The 23,728-nt window shown below is 40.9% G+C and overlaps 1 protein-coding gene across 1 annotated transcript in view; it reads right to left on the bottom strand.

The window, feature by feature from the left end:
- Positions 1-6,184: 6,184 nt before the first annotated feature.
- Positions 6,185-23,728, bottom strand: part of LOC148117610 (kinetochore protein NDC80 homolog) — a 58,276-nt gene continuing 40,732 nt past the window's right edge. The window contains 4 exon segments of the mRNA XM_087902252.1: positions 6,185-6,350; positions 17,292-17,394; positions 18,528-18,658; positions 19,781-19,873. Coding sequence (XP_087758378.1) covers positions 6,213-6,350; positions 17,292-17,394; positions 18,528-18,658; positions 19,781-19,873 — 465 coding nt within the window. The 3' untranslated portion in view covers positions 6,185-6,212.

Raw genomic sequence — 23,728 nt, 5'->3', positions numbered from 1 at the left:
GAGTTAAAAGCCCCACCAGGTGGAATTTTGCCAAACCCAGGCCCATTTCTCCTCTCAGTCATTATCTGACTTGAAGTGACAGCAGCTCTCCTAACCGGCCCTTCTGTTGCCTCTGGGGAGTTAGCGCCCAGCACGATTGACGGGTGATCTGGGTTAGAAATGTTTTTCTAGAGGGAACAGATTTGGAAGGATAGAGTTACACAAATCACTCTGGATGTGCTACACACAGAGAGTCAGACATCATCACCCTTAGTTACACACACACACACACACTGCCCACTTTGAAAGGCAAGATACCCAGGACAAAAAACGGCAGAGATACTCTGAGTTTTCGTGGGTTTTTTTTTTCTTGGTTTTAGAATAGCTGTTTCCTGCCTCTACAGCTGCTGGGTGTGTCCCTTCGCCTGTTCCTGTGATCTAAACCTAAAAAAGAAATCTTGAAAAAGAATAAAGAACTTAAAGTCAAGTTCTAAGTTCACACATTTTCACACACCCGCTGTTTATTTACAGGGTCCCATCTTAGATCTACAGGGTCTCAGTCCTTTTCATTTTGGAGAATGTTTTTGCCTTCCAGCAGGACTAAATCTTCTCAACCATGTTGCTTTATCAGAACAAAAAAAAGTTGACATTAAATAGCATATTGTTTCAGCTTTGCAAGTCTAAAACCTAAAAACTGCTTCTGACTCAAAGCCACATTCCTTAAGATTCCCTCTTCCAAAGCAACCACACAAGGAAGAGACAATAGAGGCCTTTAATGGTTTAATTGTGCTGTTCTCTGCTCTGTACTTCCCAAGGTTCTAAACCTGCTCCCAGGGGAGAACTATGATCCTATGGGAAACAGCCAGTGGTATGGTTGGGAAAACATCCCCCAGATATTTAACAACTTATGCTCTACACAAATCAGAGCTCCCATTGTCCTCTGTCCATCTAGGAGCCTTGGAGCTCCCTCCCTGCTAGGCTTTTCTGTAGCTCTTTAGCCAGCAAATTCACTTCTCCAATCAGCACCCTGTCCTCTAACCGGGACTGGGGAAACTTTGATAACGGAGATAAATGACATTTTTCTCTGGACGTGGAAAGAAGATTCTAACCAAACATAATCAACGCTGTACTGCATTTGTAAAAACATGACTAGTAATTCCTTAGTGGGCCAACACATAGCAACCATGATTAGGCCCTCTTCAGTTGATCCTATTGAGATATCCCTCAATCCACAAGTGTGGTTTGGTATATGGAATTTCCTATTAGTACTGAGGTATATTTAATTTCAGGCCATTTTGGTGTGTCTGTGTATGTATGCACACATGCATGTGGGTGTCCATAGAGGACAGAAGGGGGATCGGAAGCAATGGAACAGGAGCTACAGGTGACTGTGAAGCCTCTTGATATGCCCTTAACTGCTGAGCCATCTTTCCAACCCTCTCTCTCTCTCTCTCTCTCCCTCTCCCTCTCCCATCTTTCTATTACTTTCTATTGCTTGTTTGTTTGAGACAAGGGTTTTACTGTGTAGTCTTAACTCTCCTGGAACTCAACTCTGTAGACCAGGCTGGCCTTAAACTCACAGAGATTCCCCTTGCCCCGTCTGCTGAGTGGTGGGATCAGAGTCATGGGCCACCACTGCCCCTGTTGTTTTTCATTAAATACAGTGGCTGCCTCTGAAACAACTGCTCTCTTAAACAGCAATTGCATCTTCAGCAGCTACCAGCAGCTGCACTGGCCATAGCCATGTGGGAATCCTGTGTCCCCAGGCACCGATTCTATCACAACCAATAAAGGAATTTTATCTAGATCTCTATCCTTCAACAGAACTCAGGATTCAAAAACTGATGTGACATTAAGCTCACCCAGAGAGGCTAAACAGCAAATAGCTTACCTTCTCTCCTTGCTGGTGCCTCCCCAAAAAAGGGGCGTTCTTCTGCTCAACCCCCACTTAAGAACCTTAGTTCCTCCCTACCACTTCCTGTCTGCTAGTTGCTGATTCAGTCTCCTGACCCCAGGTTAATTTTCTTTAGTCAGACAAATGTAACAATCTTTGCATTTTTAACAAAAGCAGCAAAAACAAAAAGTAACACACCTTACACATTTAAAATAATATTCCACAACAGCAATTGCTGCTTAAGACAGCAGTTGCTTAAGAGGCAGCCACTATATTTAATGAAACAAACAAACAAACAAAAAACAGGGTGATGGTGGCCCATGCCTTTAACTCCTGCACTCAGGGAGGTAGAGGCCAGGGGAAGCTCTGTGAATTCAAGGCCATCCAGATGTACAGAGTGAGTTCCAGGATAGCCAAGTGAAGTATTACTGTGTTGCTCTTATTGTTCTCTAGAATAACACTCTCTAGAATTTAAGCTCGAGATATCCTGTGCTTCCCAAGTTTGGACTACAGATGGGTTTGGCTGCAAAACTTTATTGTTTACTGGATGTCTTCATGATTCTCTGAGACTCTCCCATAGAATTGGCGTCCCATGACTTCCTTTTTTTCCCTCTTATTTGATTGAATCTTCCCAGTTCCTCCTCTTCCTGCCTTTGTCTCATTTATTGCAGGCTGGCTTCAAATTCACCACGTAGCCCAGCATATCATTTAATTCATGCCCAGTGCTGAGATTATGGTGGATACAAGTTTGCATTCCCACCACCAGCAATGAGTGAGTGTATTGTGGTATATACTGTTAGTCCCAGCCACTTCAGAGACTGGAGGATTGATTTCACTAAGACTTGAGACCATCTTGGGCAGCATAAGTTGGGCATGGTAGCTTAGAACCTATATCTTAGCTTAGGAGACTGAGACAGGAAGACTATCATGAGTTGCTAGACCATTCCTCAAAAATAAACAAACCAATAGGGCTGGAGAGATGACTTCAGAGAACCTGGATTTGATTGCTAGCACCCACAAACTTGGCTGGAAACCATCTTCAATTCTGAAGATCCAACATTCTCTGGCCTTTGTGAGCATAGACATGTATTTAGGGTAGACACACACAGACAGGCAAAAACTCACACACTAAAAATAAAACAAAAAACCAAACAAAACAACCCAAACAGACAGACAAATGTTGAATCTAGTAGCACAAAGCTACACCATGACCGGATGGGATTTATTCTAGGAATGTATAGATGTAGTTTATTTTTCTGACAGCACTTTGGATTGAATTTAGGACTTCACTCATGTGCTAGGAAAGTACTTAATCATGGAGATCATGATTATGTTTGGAAAGTAATCATATGAATTATTTAGGAAAACAGTTTCAATCAAGGTCCTAGATGTCTGAAAGTCACTAGATAAATTTTAACAATCAATAATACAGTAAGAAAAAAATGGGTTCTTTTAAAAATTGCAAAATGTGAGTCATCACAATAGCTGTTATTACTGGGAAAATGCAAAACATCTATCAGTCACCCCGCAACAAGGGCACATATAAAGGCCTGTCTAGCTCCTTGCGGAGAAGGGTCATTTATCTCTGCCATGATGGTGATTCCTCTATCCTCCTGTTGTTTCCCAAGTACAGAGTACAAGACATTCGAGCGGCATTGTAATGGGCAGGTCACAGTACCCTCGCTCTATCTCTAGATGAGATAAGCCCACTCTGGATACAGATACTTCTGGTTGGTGGTTTCTCTCTCCTGCTTCTAAATAACCACTTGGAGAAGTCATATCAATTGTAAACTATTTGGCATGTTGCTCAGGCTTATGACTAGTCCCTACTCTCAAATTTCTATTAATCTATGCATTGCCATATAGCTCGTGGCTTTACCTGTGGTCTAGGACATCTTGCTGCTTTGGCAGCTTGGTGGCATCTCCCACACCCCATCCTTCTTCCTTGTATTTTCAGTTTGGCTTTCCTGCGTAGCATTATTCTGTCTTGCTATAGAACAAAGCAGCTTCTTTATTAACCAATGGGAATAAAACATACTCACAGCATACAGGAAGGTTGTCCCACAGCACATGACTTCTAAGTAAATTTTGGGGTAGAAAGCACCAAAGTCTTAGTTGCTGAAATCTATGCCAAACCAAGACTGGCTCTTGGTTCTACTCTTGGATTCCACTGACAGGAATCCTTTCACAGGGACATAGTGCCATAGAAAAATCTCTGATTTCACAAACGGGATGCATAGTACAGGATAATGTTCTGTCCTTTCAGAGTTCTTGAGGCTGGCATTTTGGTTGTACCTTTAGAATCTGTTTCAGCATTCTAGAAGGCCGGTACAGCCAGTAGATGTCATCCTCATGGGTTCATTTCTATTTCTTTAGCTGTGCATGTTTCCACATGTAGATCAAGCAGTCCTTAAGCCCAGATAACTAGAGCTGACACTTTACTGCCAAGGAAGGCCACATCCATCTGAGTGTCTCTCTGCCATGCTCCTTTACTCTTTAGTTTTGACAGGGTCTCATAATCCTCTTCTCTCAAATGCCCAAAGAATGGATTACAGGTATGTACTACCATCCACCTTCTTTCCTTACTAATTAAGTTTTGCTTTTCAGCAGTTGGTGATAATTTTTCTTGCCTAGCAAACAAGAGGAGTTGAGTTTTGTCTCCACAGCACATAATCCAGACAAGGAGACAAATTGTAATCTCATGCTTTGGAAGTAGAAGGCAGAGGGTCAGAAGTTCAAGGTCACCTTCAACTACAGAGGGAGTTTGAGACCAGCCTGGGCTAGAGACTTTGCCTCAAAAATTACTTTTGTAATTAATAAATATTTTATTAATAAATTTTATTTTTTTTATGTTTTTTTTCGAGACATAGCCTTAAAAGGCCAGTTTGGTCTTTACCTTGCTATATAGCTCAACCTGGTCTGACCTCAAAATCCTTGCTCTTTGGCATTCTGAATGTGGGTGCAGGAGATTACATGTATTGGGCATCATGCCTAGCTGAACTTGTAGTTCTGGGTTCTGGGATGAAATCCCAAGGCTATGACACACTAGACACACACTATAGCTAGCGCTAGCCTACAGCACCACTACTAGGCAGTTACACTAGATCATCTAAAGAAAATGAATTCCAAAGCTATGGCTTTTCCTCTGGGTTCCACTTTATTAATAACGCAGTTTTAAGATTTTAACCGCCCATACTTTATGTCTAGAAATAGTTCAACAGCTCACGTTTGTCCAGACTATTTTCACTGTTTCCCTTTCTCACAGACAGGACAGCCTGGTGAATATTCAAGTCCTGGCACCACAAGGCTGGAAGACACCTCATGGAGCCTGCTTGGTACTGAGTACCCCGTTGGTCTCGGTCAGTGCTGCTCTGCTGCTCAGGGAGCTCTCAGGAGCAGCAGTAACCCCGCCACTCTCAGGGAGTAGTCCCCTTCACAGGGTTTGCACAAGAATTGTTTCTGACTCTAAGGCCAGCGTGGTGCCCCATACACTGGTTCCACTTGACTTGAACAGAGTCTTCCTCTTCCCTGGTACGTTCTCCTGAGTGTTAAATCTACCACTAGACTGTATCCATTTAGTTCTATCTGAAGACAACTGTCTTTTAATTGACATTTCCTCACGGATGGAGTAGGGAGCTTAGGGAGCTTGGGGGCCCCTGCCCTGAGGATCTATAAGATGCACATAATTGACTGGAGTGGGGGAACTTTGCGGTAGTGTAGCCTCCCTTCAGCTGCCCACAGCTCTTTGGTGGTAAAGGTGTTTGTGAGTTGCCCATGCTGCCGGTGGGTGGCACTCTTCGTGGTCTAAGTGCTGGTATGCTGTCCAGGAGGTTCCCTGGTGCTGTAGCTGCCTTGAGTCATTTCCGGTCCTACAAGTGACCCTAATGAACTCACTGATTCACTACCTGGATTGGGATGGAATCCTTCCTTTGGTTTGTTTCCTTTTTCATGCAGGTGAAAGAAGGGTGAACAGATGCTTCTTCCCACCCTCTGAGGAAAAGTCACAAGGACCTGAGAGTCAATGTCTGGCTCTGCAGGCCAAGTGGTGTCTTCTTTAGTTTAATGAGATCACCGTGGCCAAACACATGCAGAAAGTCAGTGAATGGGTGTGTCTTACTTAGTTCACACTGTAGTCTGCTAACTTCTGGTTTAGCCCTTACCATGTACTTTCATCAGAAGTGAGTCACAGAAATGGAGGGAAAACCCACACTTTATTAATGTACTTTATTAACTGTCTGTTACAGTTGAAAAGCTAATCTACTAAGTTACCACAATTGTAAGATGTAAATATTTTTAGTTAATATATGCCAGATACAAGAGAGCCACCGTCAATTTATCTTCATTCACTCGGAGTCTTAAATAGATCAGCATTACTCTTGTATTTCTTGACAATCTCTTTTATATTTTCCAAGAGGTCTTCAGACATGCATCCTTCATAGTCTCCATCTGCTTTTGCAATTTGTTCTTCAAGGTGTTTCTAGTGGAAACAATTCACAACTCTTAATGCACAAGCATGAATCTTGTTTCAAGTGTGACATTTACATACAAGAATGACATTTGTAAATTAAGAAAAGAACCAGGTGGATGTAATAGTAGATAACTGTAAACTCAGCACATGAGAGGCTGAGACAGGAGGATCACAGTTTAACATGTCTTGGCTGCCATAAAAGGCCACCTCAAAAGAAAAAAATATTCTTATGTTCACATGAATTTTATTTTCTTTTTCTTTCATTTTTTTGTTGAGAAAAGGTTTCATTGTGTAGTTCTAGGTGTCCTCGAACTCCCTTTATAGACCAGACTAGCCTCAAATTCAAATAGATTCCACCTGCCCCTGCCTTTTGAATACTGGGATTAAAGTCTTGTTCTATCACCGACCAGCACATTCTATTTTCTGAATGATAGTCCCTTCTTTCCCCAGAGATAACCTAAGTGATAAGCCCTTTATTATCTCTAATACACTTGGAGATATGTGCATTTATGACATACAGTCATTTATGCAGATGATTCTGTGAATAGACAGCACATACTAAGAACAGTCTCATGATAATACAATCTCTAACACAACCTGGGTTTGTATAAGGACATTATAATGTTTACAACCAACCCAGTTGTTGCCTTGCAACAAATCCTTGAAAGTAACCCCCTCATTATGCAACATATAACTATACTGGGACTTTGTTTGAAATTTTATTACATTACATGAAATGTATGAATTTTTTGCTTGCATTTTTTGTTTTTGTTATTTGAAGATAAGTCATTACTCTAACTCAGGGTGGCCTGGATTCATGGTAATCTTGCTGCCTCAGTCTCCAGTCTTCTTGCTTCCAGTTCTAGAGGGTTAGGATTACAGATATATAAAGCCATCACACCCAGGGATTGCTTGGTATGCCACAGGTCACACGTATTGATGCATATAGCTATAGTTTTATTCATACATTGCTAGATTGTAGTCATAATCTTTTTTCCCCCAGAGATCCACCTGCCTCTCCTTGCTGAGTTCTGGGATTAAAGGCATGCACCAACCCTGATCGGCTGATCTTATTTTATTTTTATTTTTTAGACAGTGTCCTCCCTCTGTAATTCAAGCTTGTGCCAAAACTGTGATCCTTCTGCCTGGGCCTATGTGGTACTAGGATATAACCATGTGCCATTCACTAGATCTAGCCTTAAGATAAGGATCTTGACATTCCAAGTACAGAATTACAGAATGTTTTACCATGATGGCTTAGAAGTCCTTAATTTTAAATTGGGCAGTGGTGGCACACACCTTTAATCCCAGCACTCGGGAGGCAGAGGCAGGTGGATCTCTATGAGTTTGAGGCCACCCTGGTCTATAAAAGCTAGTTCCAGGACAAGTTTCAAAGCTACAGAGGCACCCTGTCTTGAAACACCCCCCCCCACACACACACAAAAAGATTTTATTTTGTTCTGGGTAGTGGCTATGTGGTTGTGCATGCCTTTGCTCTTGGTGCTCAGGAAGCAGAGGGAAGAGGGTTTCTAGTTTGTGGCCTGGCTGGTCACAGAGAGAGTTCCAGGATTGTCAAGGCTACACTGAAAAACCCTGTCTCACAAAACTTCCTTTTTGTATCTTATTTAATAGCATTGTATAAGCCCATGAGTTGTAAAGGTAGTCTTATAATCTAGCCCCACATTAGGTTCATAGTCCATCTGGACCTGAGTTCTGTGGAAGGCAGGATCTAACACCATCAGACAGTAGTTTGTTACCTTCGGTCTTCTATAGTGCTCCCTTCTCACATACCAATTTGGTTTCTGTGCTCATACATCTACTTTGGGACCTTTTATGATTTTTGAGAAAGGGGTTCTTCCTGTGTACCCTTGGCTCTGCTGGAACTCAGAGATTCTACCTGTCTACCTTCTGAGTGCTGGGATTGAAGGTGTGTACCTTTCCTCCTGAGTGTGAGATTAAAGGCATGGACCACCACTGCCCAGCTTTTGGAATCTTAGAAAAAGGCCAGGTATGAACTAATAGCAATCGTATTGCCTCAGTTTCCAAAATGCTGGGATTAAAGGCATGAACATTTTGCCTAACTTACTTCTGCAAAGCCCCTCCCTGCTGAGTGTGGTGAATGTATTTGTAGGTTATGCACATGAACAAAACAATACTTTCTAAAATATAAAAGTGGTCTCCTGTAACCTTGCCCCACCAGTAGATGAGATTATTTTAATAAATCACTAACTTCCATCAAACTAAAATTTGTCACCATGACCACAGATGAACTCTGATGCACAGACTGCAACTGCACAGAGTGGACGAAGTCGTGAGTGACCAGCTCCCCAGTTGGACAGGTCGTGGCATGGGGAAAACACACAAAGCTCTCTACCTGCCTCAGCTTCACTAGCCAGCCAACAGGAAAGCCATCTGCAGGTAGGATGCTCCAACATCCCCTGCATCGATCATACCCTGTAACCTACAAGTTCCACTCTACCCCTGTACACAACCATATCCGGAGACCATAGCGGCTCTCTAAGAGACAGACAGCAACTGCACAGAGCAGACCAAGAGTGGCTCCCTAAGACACTGACAGTAACTGCAACAGTTGGTCTGAGAGAGGATCCCTGAGACACAGACACAGGATTGGACACTGTGGATGCAAAGACACTGCTGGCACCAATTGGGGAGGCTCCAATGCAAGAATTCATTCAACAATCTAAAAAGCAACATGGTAACACCAGAACCCAGTGGTCATACAACAGGAAGACCTGGTCATCCTATCTCAGAAGCAGCAGAAAAAAAAAACATTATGAAGATGATAGAGAACCTTAAAGAGGAAATGAAAAATTTTCTTAAAGAAATAGAATAAAAGACAAACAAAAAATTAGAAGAAATTAATAAATCTCTTAAAGAAATAAAAAAAACCAAGAAAAAATAAACAGGTGAAGCAAACAGTGCAAGACTTGAAAAATGAAATAGAGACAATAAAGAAAATACAAACCATGGGAATTCTGAAAATAGAAAATCTAGGTAAACGAACTGAATCTACAGCTGTTAGCATAACCAACAAAATGCTAGAAATGGAGAAGAAAATCTCAGGCATTGAAGATACAATAGGAAAAAATAAAATATTAAATCCAACAAATTCTTAACACAAAATATCCAGGAAATCTAGACATCATGAAAAGATCAAATCTAAGAATAATAGGAATATTCCAAATAACAAAATCACACAAGTTAACATCACCAACGATGAAATCTAAATTAACAAGAGTTAGCAATCACTGGTTATTAAAATCCCTTAATGTAAATGGATTCCACTCACCTATAAAAAGGCACATGTTAACAGATTGGAAAAGAAAAAAGAATCAATCCTTCTCCTGTATACAAGAAACACATCTCAATCTCAAAGACAGACATCATCTCAGAGTAAAGGGTTGGGAAAAAAATATACCAATCAAATGAACCTAAGAAACAAGCGGGTGTAACTATCTAATATCTAACAAAATAGGCTTCAAGCTAAAATCAAACAAAATAGACAAAGAAGATAATTTCATATTAATCACAGGAAAAATCCATCAAGAGGAAATCTCAATACTGAACATCTATGCCCCAAATACAAGGGCACCCTCATATGTCAAAGAAACACTTCTAAAGCTTAAATAATACATTAAACCCCACACACTAATAGTGCAAGTCTTCAACACTCCCCTCTCACCACTGGAAAGGTCAATCTGAAAATTGACCAGAGAAAAATGAACAGAGAACTAAGAGAACCAACAGATGTTATGACTCAAATGATGTAAAAGGCATCTACAGAACATTCCATCCAAAGATTAAAGATTATACCTTCTTCTCAGCACCTCATGGAACCTCCTCAATAATTGACCACATACTCAGTAACAAAACAAACCTCCACAAATACAAAAAAATGGAATAACCCAATGTACCTTATCAAATCACCCTGGCATAAAACTAGAAGTCAATAGCAACACTAATTTCAGAAAACCCACAAACACATGGAAATTAAACAATGCTCACCTGAATCATAAATGGGTCAAGGAAGAAATAAAGAGAGAAATGAAAGACTTCCTAAAATCCAATGAAAATGACCACACAACATACCCAAATTTATGGGACACAATGAAAGCAGTGTTAAGAGGCAAGTTCATAGCACTAAACACCCACCTAAAGAAGCGGGGAAAATCTGACGCTAGTAAATTAACAGAACATTTGAAACTTTATAACAAAGAGAAGGAAATTTACTTAAGAGAACTAGACCGCAGGAAATAATGAAAGTTAGAGCTGAAATCATAAAGTAGAAACAAAACAATACAAAGAATCAATGAGACAAAGAGCTGGTTCTTCGAGAAAAATCAACAAAATAGACAATCTTTTATCCAAACTAAACAAAAGGCAGAGAGAGAATATACAAATTAACAAAATCAGAAATGAAAAGGGGGACATAACAACAGACACGGAGGAAATACAGAGAATCATCAGGCCATATTTCAAAAACTTGTACTCCACAATATTGGAAAACTTAAATGAAATGGACAATTTTCTGGATAAATATCACTTACCAAAATTAAGTCAAGACCAGATAAGCAAATTAAAAAGACCCATAACTGCTAAAGAAATAGAAACTGTCATCAAAAGTCTCCCTACTAAAATAGCCTAGGACCAGATGGTTTCCACTCAGAATTCCACAAGACTTTCACAGAAGAACTACTACCAATACTCCTCAAATTATTCCACACAATAGAAACAGTAGGAACATTGCCAAACTCTTTTATGAGGTTACAAATAACCTGATACCCAAACCACAGAAAGACATTACTAAGAAAGAGAATTACAGACCAATCTCACTCATGAATATTGATGCAGAAATAATAAATAAATGACTGGCAAATCAAATCCAAGAACACATCAGAACCATCATCCACCATGATCAAATCGGCATCATTCTACAGATGCAGGGATGATTCCACATTCGAAAATCTGTCAATGTAATCCACCATATAAACTAGCTGAAAATAAAAACCGCATGATCAACTCATTAGATGCCAAAAAAGCTTTTGACAAAATACAACATGCTATCATGATAAATGTCTTGGAGAGAGCAGGGATACAAGGAACATACCTAAACATAATTAAGGAAATATACAACAAGCCAACAGCCAACATCAAACTAAATGCAGAGAAACTCTCAGTGATTCCACTGAAATCAGGAACAAGACAAGGTTGTCCACTCTCTCCACATCTATTCAATATAGTTCCTGAGGACATAGCTAGAGGAATAAGACTCCAAAAGGTGATCAAGAAGATACAAAATGGAAAAGAAGAAGTCAAACTCTCACTGTTTGCTGATGATATGATAGTTTACATAAGTGATCCCAAGAATTCTACCAAGGAACTTCTACAACTCATAAAAACTTTCAGCAATGTAGCACGATACAAGATTAACTCAAAAAATCAGTAGCCCTCCTGTACACAGATGATAAAAGGGCAGGGGGAGAAATCAGAGAATCAACACCCTTCACAATAGCCACAAATAGCATAAAATATCTCAGAGTAACTCAAACCAAACAAGTAGACCCCCAGGTATGGGACACCCAGAATCCCTCTAGAGTCAAACATCACCCCTGATATCATCCCACTACAAAGTCCAATCAATATATCACGGGGGCCCAATATTCACTCTCTCTTCAAAGCCTCAGGGTACTTAATCTTCTTAACTGTGATCTTTTAAGTCAAAAATTCAGTGGAGCCTACCACTTGGTTCAAGACCTCTGACTTTTAAATCAGCAGGAGTTCCCCTTCATCCTGTGCTACCCAATCCTTATACTCTCCTCTCCACTATCCCTTCAAAAACCTCCCATTTCTCTGTCCTTGACCTCAAAGATGCCTTCTTTTCTATTCCTCTAGACCCCCAGTCACAAAATATCATTGCCTTTACTTAGACTGACCCAGACACCCATGTCTCTACCCAGCTCACTTGAACCATCCTGCCCCAGGGATTTCAGGAGAGCCCACATTTATTTGGCTGAGATCCAGCCTCTGACTCACTCTCTATCACTCCCTAAATCTAAACTCAAACAGTACGCAGATATCTTCTCCTTTGTATTCCAGCCCTGCACATTAGCCAGGCAGATGCCTTGGCCCTATTGAACTTTCTGTCCAGTCTCTCTAAGGTCCAGTTATCTACTCCTCTGGTTACTCATCTGGGATTAGCCATCACTCCAACTCATAAGGCCATTACCCTAGATAGAAAACAATCTAGTCACTCACAGTCCCTAACACAAAGGATGAAATCCTATCTTTCCTAGGTATGGCAGGCTTCCTTCACTCCTGGATTCCTTCTTTCTCTCTTCTTGCCCATCCCCTATATAAAGCAGCTCTTGGCCCCTCACATGAACCTCTTTTAGCCCATTGCCAAGTCATTTTGTAAGCTTCAACCTGCCTTTCTCCAGGCTCCAGCCCTAAACCTTCCAGATTTAACTCGTCCTTTCTCTCTCTGTTACTGAAAAGGGGTCTTGGGCCATCACCTGGGTCCTTCCTTTGTACCTGATGCATACTTGTCAAAAAAACTAGACTAGACTGTGCAAGGCTGGTTACGTGGCTGTGAGCTCTGGCTGCACCTGAATTGCTTACACGCGAACCAAAGAATTTAACCTTTGGGTCACCCATTACTGCTCTTTCTCTTCACCAACTGTCACATTTTTCAACATACGAGGGACTTCAAAAGGCTTTCATCCAGAGTTCTCTCCCTTTGGGTAGCCTTGGTACAAGATACAATACTAACTTTTTAATCATGTCCACCTTGTAACATTTCAAATCTTCTCCTCCAACCAATCTTGAAATACTCCCTATTACAATCGTACAGTGAGACCCTAGAAGAGTTACGACCTTATCCCATACATATAGAGAAAGGAGCACTACTCAGGCTATCCGTGGTATACTGATGGCAGTTCCCTCCTATAAGAAAAAGGACATAAAACAGGATATGTTGTTGTTTCAACCAGAGTGGTTGAAGCATGGGCTTTTCCAGACCACAACACAGATCAGCAGGCTGAATTAATTGCTTTAACCTGAGCCTGTTAATTTACAAAGGGACAATCCCTAAATCTAAATACAGACTCCAAGTATGCTTTTTATATTTTCTTGTCACATGCAGTTATCAGGAGAGAACAGGACTTTAAACAACAAAAGGAGGTTCATAATTAATTCAGACCAAATTATGGCCCTATTAGAGGCCTCCCATCTTTCAAAGTCATAGGAATTGCCCACTGTTGATCACATCAAACCATTCCATTATTTCCATGGAAACTAACTGAGCTGATGAGGCAGCTGGAGCTGCAGCTCTGGGAAATCTAGATCCTTCTCACACACTATAAGATTCTCACCTCTTACAACCAATCTCCTCATTATCATCCCCAGGTACTCAACAGATCTTGCCCTGTTTACACCAGATCTTTCATGCCAATAGCCAGGCTTTGCCTCACTATCAGACCTCATTTACAGCTCACCTCTGAGGATCTGTCCTTTCTAAAGACTATCACAGCTTCATGTAAAATTTGCCAAACCTCTAATAACACCTCTGGGCATCTGATTCTCCCTTTCCTCACTCATCAGGCAAGGGATTCCTCCCTGGGTCAGACTGGCAGCTCGATTTCACATACATACCCACAGTTAGACCTTTCAGATACCTTCTAGTTCCAGTAGACACACTCTCAGGATGGGTAGAAGCCTTCCCTACCATAATAAAGGATCACAGACAGTTTCTAGTCTCCTTTTCAGGGAATCATTCCCCATTTTGGAGTACCCACATCCCTTCAATCATATAACGACCCTGAATTTACTTCACAAGTCTCCAAGCCAAGGTCCTTAATAGCCCATGATGTTTTCACATCCCCTACCATCCCCAATCTTCAGGAAAAGTTGAACAAACCAATCATTCCCTCAAAAACATTCTTATCAAACTCCCTCAAGAGCTCCATAAAACTCCTACCATTAGCTCTCCTGCAATTAAGAATTCTTCCAAAGAAACCCCTCTATACCTTCCCTTTTGAACTCATGTGTGGAGGGCCGATTATGCCTCCTGGTCTTACATCCAAGCCATCCCCCCTTCCCAATCACCCCTTACCCCTTTGCTTCACTATCTTCGTATTCTTTTTTGGAATTTCACCAATCATCATTTGCCTCAACCCGTCCCAGATCCCCTCCCCTCTCCAATTAACACTGGGGATTTAGTTCTCCTTTCTCCTCCAGGACAAAATTCCCATCCTCTTGCTCCAAAATGGACAGGCCTCTTCAGGGTAATCCTTACTACTCCAACTGCTGCTAAGTTTAAGGAGTTCCCTCACTGGATTAATCTTTCCCTTCTCAAACCTTTTACACCATCAGCTCAAAACAATCTTTTGACCCCCAGCAAGACTTTGCCCTCTAAAGCTTCAGAAGATACCAAAACTGAACAGCCTCCCTCCGGTCTTAGAAAAACGAGGCCTCACACATCCACATCTGTCAAGACTCATGCCTAACCCTATTGGGGTATGCCCCAACTCTTCTCATTCTATCTTCTCATACACTCCCTATCTCGACGTGTGGAGATTTGAGGTTCAGCAAACATAGTCAGCAGTTAAGCTAGATCACTCAGGTGGTAGGGTCTGAAGACTGCGCACCAGCAGGCTATCAAAAAGTGATATCCATCCCTATAACACCAAAGTCAATTGATAGAACACATGTCCCCTGTGCTTGCTTCCTTTATGATCAGACTAAAGATTACGTCAACGCTGGCCAGAAACCTATGGAGGCTGTCCTTATTGGTCCTGTAAAAGACATGATACACATTTAGGAAAACACTCTGCTAGTTATGAAAAATGGGGAAACTTTTACATCTTGATTAAGAATCCATGACACCCCAGATGGGAAATGAGAGTCCTTGGGAATCTCTATGATAGTATTTAATGCAGCCACCCATCAGGAACGCTCAAAATACAGAGAGTACACATCCCACTCTCTCAACTCCTAGGTATAGACACAGTAGAAGAAGTGGTCCAAAACTCCTCAAAGGTTCTTACATCCTTAATAATCACCTTTATTGGACCCCTGCTCCCTGTCACACCATCTCGTTTCAAACCCTGACTACTGCGTATCAGCTGCTGAATAACACTCAGTGTGACCTCTTTGGAGAATGCTGGTTGTGTGTCCCTCCAGGGTCAAGCTCTCACCCACCCTTTGTGGCCTCACCTGTTGTCCTATTAGATTCTCTCATGTTATGACTTGTTAATTCCTCCAAGCCAAATGTCACCCACTTTCACCCCTTATCTTCTCATATTCCTTTCTTTGGCATTACAAACTGCTTTAATTCCTCAGGAACACACTTTGTGGGCATGTAGGATTCTGAAACCTACAATAATACCATTACCTTTGTACTACCACCCAACCCCTATGTCCAAACATTCATAATGCCTCTATTCTCTGTGATACCCTACTTACCAGCTAGGTGGTCTGGGACTTGTGCCATAGTGTTCCCCTTCCCTGAATTAGAGGTGGTGCCTGGTGAAGAACCCTTGTCAATTCTTATTGCCAAGTTCAAAGCTGCATGGCATGGCATGGCCAAGAGCAATCCAAGTGATACCCTTTATAGCAGCCCTGGGCATAACTGCAGCTGCAGCCACCGGAACAGCAGGACTGACTGCTTCCCTAGCCGTTTACCATCGCTTTCCTCCGAATCCATCCAAATTTCTTACAGGTAGCCCAGACTATCTTTAGTCTTCATGGACAAATGAACTCACTAGCCTTTTTAGTACTATAAAATCAGGGAAGAGTGGATTTACTCATCACAGCAGAGAGAGTTGGTCTTTGTCTCTTTCTTGGAGAAGAATGTTATTTCTAAATCAATCAATCTGGTGTAGTGAAGGATGAGACCCAACAGATCCAAATGGATCTTCAAAACCTAGCCAGTGGATCACTAATAGTCAGATATGGAACTGGATGCTACCCTCCTTAACCTCTTTCCTCTTTGTTCTACTAATTACACCCTGTCTCATAAACCTCTTGTCTAAATTTCTTCAACAACACATCCAAAGGATTTCTAACCAGACTTTGAACAAGTTACTATTGCAGGATTACCAGCCTATAGCTACAGAACCAGAGGCCTGTGCATCCAGTTATATCCTGGGGATGAAGATCAAGATTGTCCCAAGAACTTCAGTGCCCCAATTCAGCAGGAAGTAGTCTTATGAAAAAAAATCATCCCCTTTCTAATCCTTCTGTTATTTATTTACAAATAAAAAGGGGAATGTAGGGTAAAAGGGAAAACTGGAAAAGGAAAACAACCAATCACTGAGCACCCTGACTCTGAACCCAGAGCCAGTGAGGGAAACACACCATCTTGGATTGGAGACCTGGACCAGGGAAAGAAACATCTTTATACCTGAACCCAAGACTAAAGACACGTGCTCTACCTCTGAAACTAGTGTCAAAGAAACACAAACTGTCCCTAGAATCAGAGCCAGACAAATAAATATGCCCTGGTCCTAAGATAAGAGACACCAGTCTTTCAGCATGGGGAGCTAGGCCCACTGAATGTGGGTGGCAGTTGTATGACTGGGGCAGACTGTGGGGCAACTGGCAGTGAGAGCAAAATTCATCTCTACTGCTTGGACTGGCTTTTTGGAACCCATTCTCTTTGTAGGGATACTTTGTTTAGCCTAGGTAGAGGGGAGAGCAGTGGTACTGCCTCAAAGCAATGTGCTAGACTTTGTTGACTTCCCATGGGAAGCCTTACATTCTCTGAGGAGTGAATGGGGGATGGGGTGTGAGGAGAAGAGGCAGTGGGAACTGGAATTGGTATGTAAAATGTTAAAGGATAGTTTTTTTCAAATAAATATAGAAAAAAATTTGTTATTCAGTTCCTATAGAAATAAAGCAGTTAGAATTCAGCGAGAACTTCATACTTACTTCCAAAGACGCTACATGTGTAGCAACCATCTCTAAAAGATGCTGTAAGTCACATCTCACTTTTCTCCTTTCTTCAGCTGTGCTTAGTAGAACCAGTTGGTATCTACAGAATTAAAATAAAAAACCAATTGTTTAATATCTAGAAAATAAATGAATAAATTTGTACAGTGTAGTAACCTGAGCAAAATGCAAAATTTGCATTTATTTATGTTATTATTTTCCCTGAGAAATATTTGGTGAATATAGAAAACCATGCCTGGCCATAAGTGGTGGCACACACCTTTAATCCCAGCTCTCAGCAGGCAGAGATGGGCACACATCTGTGAGTTTGAGGCTGGCCTATAGAGTGGAGTTCCAGGACAGGCTTCAAAGCTACAGAGAAACCCTGTCCACCCCCACTCCCAAGAAAACCATGCCTGGTAGAATCCATCCAAATGCCATTATGTAAGCACACAGCTCAGATCTCTACCAGCTGCTTCTGTTCACTCGATGTGGTCAGCTACCCTGATGCTGTGACCCTCCGAACCTTCCACCTCTTCACCCAAGTGCTAGGCTACAGTGCCTGGCTGGCATTGTAGGTCTTCTTCAGTTGAAGAGTTCCATATTTATTGCATTACTTATGCATTTCTGAATTATTTAAGATGTCTACAGCCGGGTGTGGTGGAGCATACCTTTAGTCCCAGCAAAAGTCAAGCAATCTGAACTACATAATGTGTTCTAGAATAGCAGGGGCTATATATAAAAAAATACTCTATCTCAAAAACAAAACAATGGCTGCTTGGTGGTGGCTCACATCTTTAATACCAGAACTTGGGAGGCAGAGGCAAGCATCTCTGTGAGTCAGGGCCAGCCTGGTCTACAGACCAGGGCAGTCTCCAAGCTACACAAAGAAACCCTGTCTCAAAAAACCAAAACCCAAATAGAACAAAAAAAATCATAAAAACAAAAAAGCCAAAAACTAAAAACAAGAACAAAAATAACAAAAAACCCAATCCAACCAACTAACCAACCAAACAAACAAACAAAAAATGGATTCATCTCCAGGCATTAAAAGCTATTTAATAATCTAGCTGGGCAATTACTCTAATAGTGTCATAAGGTATCTTAATTTTTTTGGCTTAAATCCTTAAAATATCATTCTTTGCACCCCAAATAGTTTCATAATAGGAATTAAAGATAAAAAAGAAAGCAGCTTTACAAAGTATAAAGAATCAGATCTTGGCTAGGTGAACTTACTCCCGCTGGACAGCCTCTAGCTCATCCATGGCTTCGCTGAGGCCCTCGTTCACAGCACTCTCCAGTAGGTGCTTGTGTTTCTCCAGGGATTCCAGCTCCCTGGCACACTTCTCTTCTTGTTCCTCAGCCTCCTATAGGACAAGAATCATTTTTTGTCATTCATATTCCATTTGCTAAAGGCAGATTTAAGTAAAGTAGGCTAAGAATTAAAAAAACCCAGAACGTTGCATCATTTATATTTCCAAGTTGTTGACTGCCTTCTTTAACTGTTCCAGTGGAGACTCCATATGATAAACACAATTGTGCCCCTTTCAGGAGGATTCTGTGTAGCACTCTATTTAACAATGTTTCAAGTCTAATATAAGGAAACCTGGTACTTTGATTAAAATTTCACACACATATTAACTATGTTTAGCAAAATTAGTTCCAATTATTCTCAGATTCCTAGGTTTGTGATGCTGAAGTATGGACTTACAAAGTCTTTCACTTGAGTGCTTTCAAGAATAAACTTAACCTTTCATGAAAGGAATATGATAAAAGTAAAAATAATAGGTATGTATTTCACACGTCATGTGCAGATCAGATTTTGATTAACAATTTCCAAAAATTCTACATTTCTCAAAAAACATCCTGTATATAATATAGAGCAATATAAGCATTTCTATTTGTGATATTTTGCTGGTATAACTAATAATGGCACAGTTCCACAACTTAATTGTATGATGGCCCATGAATGAGGTTTCAATACCTGTCTGGGAAAATTCAGGGTTGGATAGAACACTGGCAGTCAGTCTTACACCTTATCTACCTTCTGGAGATCTTATGAATAGACTGAACTTTAGTGGGGAAAGTAAGTTTGCAATGATTTCTTTTCAAGACTTATTTATTTATTATGTACATAGTGTTCTGCCTGCATCACAGAAGAAGGCATGAGATCTCATTATAGATGGTTGTGAGCCATTATGTGGATGCTGGGACCACAATGGAACTCAGGACCACTGGTAAAGCTGCTAGAGGACTCAACCTTTGAGCCACCTCTCCAGCATTTGCAATGATTCTTAATGGACAATTACTTATGCCCAGGTGGGTCTCAAATCTGTGCCAATCCCCCACTGGGGCCTTCTAAATGTTGAGACTATAGGTATGATGACACCACACCTGGCTCTTTTGACTGAGTTTTGAGGCCTCCTCTCAGCTTTTGTATACCGCCACATGCAGCTAAGCTTTCAGACTTGAGTCAGATGAGATCCTACCTTAACTTTTTGTTGGTAAAGGTCGTCCAGCTTTTGCACCTCTTCCTTCAACATCCTCACATTTCTCCTGCTCTCTGTCTTCATGGTGTTGATCTTGACAGACATCAAAATTAACATTTAACATAATAAAACTTTTATATTTGCTTTTATGCATATTTATTTATTGTGTATGTGAGCGCTTTGCGAGCATGGGTATGCATGGTGCCCAAGGAGGTAAGAGGGAGTCAGATTCTTTGAGACTGGTGTCAACAGATGGTTGTAAGCTGCCTTGTGGATGTTAGGAATCAAACCTAGGCTCTTTTTGAGAGCAACAAGTACTGTTAACCGATGAGCAACTCCCCCGTCCTTGTTTGTCTTTAAAGAAGTACTAATTTTTTTAAGATTCTATTTTATGTATAAGAGTCTTTTGTATTTATGTATGTATGTATACTATGTGCATACCAGGTGCCGATAGAGTCTAGAAGAGGACATCAGATACCTTGGAATTACAGCTACAAGGGGATGTGAGCTGCCATGGGTGATGGTAACTGAACCTGTGTCCTCTGCAAGAGTGGCAAGTGCTCTTAATCATGGAGTCATCTTTCCAGCCCTAGCAGCTACTTCATTTTTTCATTGAACATAGATGTCAAAAACATACATTAGGAAAGAGCCTCTTTAACAGATGGTGCTGAGAAAACTGGGCATGTACCTCTAGGAAAATGAAATCAGGTCTCGAGTCTCACACTACATGAAACGTTGAAAATAGATCAAAGACTTCATGTGAAGACAGGGCATGCTGAAACTGCAGGGAAGACACATCAACTATGTCCTGTGTCAACAATCATCCTACGCAGAGGCAGGAACTTCTGAATGGACTGTGACAGCAGAGAACACAACCCAAGGATTGACACATGAGATTATAGCAAATTAAAATCCTGCCTAACAATGGAAGCAAGCTCACAACTGAAGAGACAGCTTAGAGGTTTGATAAATCATTGCCAACTCTGTATCTGATGGGATCTATTATGTAAAAATAGCCAAAATTAAACCAAATCCAATTCATACATGAGGTAATGATGTGAACAGACAGTCCTCAAAGGAAGAAATAGAAATGGCCAATGATATCTGTGAAGGGTTCAACATCCTAAGCCATCAGGGAAAGGTGAATTCAAAATGATTTATAATGCCACCTTACTAGCTCAGAATGACTTTCATAAAGAAAACAGTTGACAACCAATGCCGGCAGGCATTTGGGGAAAGAGGAACCTTTACTCACTGCTAGTGAGACTATAAATTGCAGCTACTGTGGAAATCAGTAAGTAGTTTTGTCAAAAAGGAGAAAGAGGTGGGAGAGATGGCTCAGTGAAGAGCACTGGCTGCTCATACAGAGGACCTGGGTTTGGTTCCCAGCACCCACTTGGTGGCTCACAACTGTCTATAGCTCCAGTTTCAGGGAATTCTTTTCCGGCCTCCACAGGCACCAGGGTTGTACACGGATATGCAGGAAAAATACACACACACATAAAAATAAAGACAAACAAATCTTTGAAAACTACAAACAAAACTATCACATGATCTGGCTATATGCCTCAGTGATTAAGAGCACTTCTTGTTCTTCCAGAGGACCAGCATAAGATTCCCAACACTCACACGGGGCTGTTAACAACCACCTGTAACACCAGCCCTAGGAGGCCCTGACATCTCTCATCTCTGTGGACACACACACACACACACACACACACACCTGCATATATACACGTATTGAAAAGTAATAAAAATGACTTTTGTAAGAAAATAGAATGTCAAATTGCAAGTCAGAATGTTAACGGAAACTGTATTTAGATAAGTACTATGTTTTCTCTCATATGTAGAGCCTTGATTTAAGTTTCTATGTGTGAGTGGGTTGGTGTACATGTGTGGATGAAACTAGAGAAAATAGACAACTGTGAGAGGGAAAAAGAGACCTGAAGGGTTTGGGTACAGGGGTCCTGAAAGTGATAATGCAATATTGTACTGGGAAAGCAGAAAGTAGGTTGTTGTAGGCAATGGACTAAGAGCAAGAATGGAACACAGGGGAGGGGAAGGCAAAGGCCAGAGGGCAGGGTATGGAAGAAGAAAGCATGTAAAAAAATGCCATTATGAAATCTACTACGTTGTAGCTAACAATAATCTTGTAATGGAAAATACTTGTTCTTATAGTCATAGTCCCACTTGATATGGAGTCCATGGGGCAGGTGTTGTGCTATATTAGTACAGAGACATCTATTACAGTACCAGGCACGTGGTCATGCATAAACCATTTGCTGAGCCAGTTGTCGGCATGCATGCATCTAATTCCAGCATTTAGAGGACTAGGTAAGACCCGCAGATTGTGGGCTAGAGACTCACCTAAACTGAGCAAGACCTTGTCTTAAATAAGAAAAGCATATTTGCCAAATATATTTCGATGCAATTATTGAGCTTTGCATTTTATGTCTGTCAGTGATTGGTTTAATTTTACTGTGATGCCTATAAGTTGTTGCACAGGCCTATAGTATCCTCTTGATAATCATATGTTTATGTTCTATGACAACTTTCATGTCTAAAAGTCATCTGACCTTTAATATTTGAAAGCATTCATCTGTAAAATAATTTGTTAATAAAATCTTTTATTGAGAGGTAATCAATTTTACTTTTTTCTGGTTATTTTGACTTTTCTATTTTGATATTTCATTGTTTATGCTGTCATCCATCTTAATATCTATTTTCTAAAACTTAGAAAGGTTTTTGCTATACATGCCAGGGTAATCTTAGACTTGTTATATAGCTCAGGCTTACCTTGAACTCAAGATTCTCCTCTCAGCTTCCAGAGTGCAGGCATTACTGGTATGCACCACCTTGTCTAGCTCAGTTCTTTTTAAAATAATTTAAGTGTCTGGGTGTTTTGTAAGCATATATAAATCATGTGCACACAATGATCCAGGAGGCCAGAAGAGGGCATGAGATCTGTGGGACTGGAGTTACTAAGGGTTGTGATTGACCAAGTGGGTGCTGAGAATGAACACAGGCCCTTTGGAAGCACAAGTGCTCTAACTGCTGAGCTACCTCTTCAGCCTCTCATCAATTATTATATACATAAATATTTATGCATATAAACGTCTTCCCTGCATGTACGCATGTGTGTTACCTGCTCCTAGAATCAGAAGAACTGGAGTTACAGATGGTTTTGAGTTTCTGTGTGAGTGTAAGGAATTGAATTTAGGTCCTCTGCTAGAGCAACCAGGGCTCTTAATCACTGAACAAATCCTCCAGTCCCACATATATCTAGTTTTTGTTGTTGTTGTTTTGTTTGCTTGCTTGTTTTTTGAGTCATAGGGTTTATGTAGCCCAGAAGACTGGATTCTCCTGCTTTCCAAATCTGGGATTATAGGTATGTCCTACTGATCAAATGTTTAGATCATCAACTCTTTTGGTTTTTTGAGACAGCGTTTCTCTGTAGCCTTGGCTGTCCTGGAACTCACTGTGTAGCACAAACTGGCCTCTAACTCATAGAGGTCCTCCTGCTTTTGTCTCCTGAGTGCTGGGATTAAAGGCGTGTGCTGCCACCACTACCACCACGGGCTTCATCAACTTTTTTTCCTTCCTTTCTTTTTCTACCTTCCTTCCTTTTTCTATTTAAAGACTTATTTTTATGTATATGAGTACTCCATCTGCACGTACAACTTTATGTCACATGAAGGCATCGGACCCCACCATAGATGGTTGTGAGCCACCATGTGGTTGATGGGAACTGAACTCAGCACCTCTGGAAGAGTAAGCAGTGTTCTTAGCCTTTGAGATATCTCTTCAGCCCCTCATTAACTTTTTTTTTAAAGATTGATTTTTGTTTAAATTTTTAATTACACAGACTAACTTGCACTATTACTAAACATAGACCATTTTTTCATTTTAAAATTTCCTGGCTGTTATGTTTTTTAGATAGGGTCTTAC

This window comes from Myodes glareolus, chromosome 27 (assembly GCF_982192425.1).
Source record: "Myodes glareolus chromosome 27, mMyoGla1.1, whole genome shotgun sequence".
Lineage (NCBI taxonomy): Eukaryota > Metazoa > Chordata > Mammalia > Rodentia > Cricetidae > Myodes > Myodes glareolus.
Note: the sequence above shows the minus strand (reverse complement) of the source record. Positions and strands in the feature narration are given on the sequence as shown.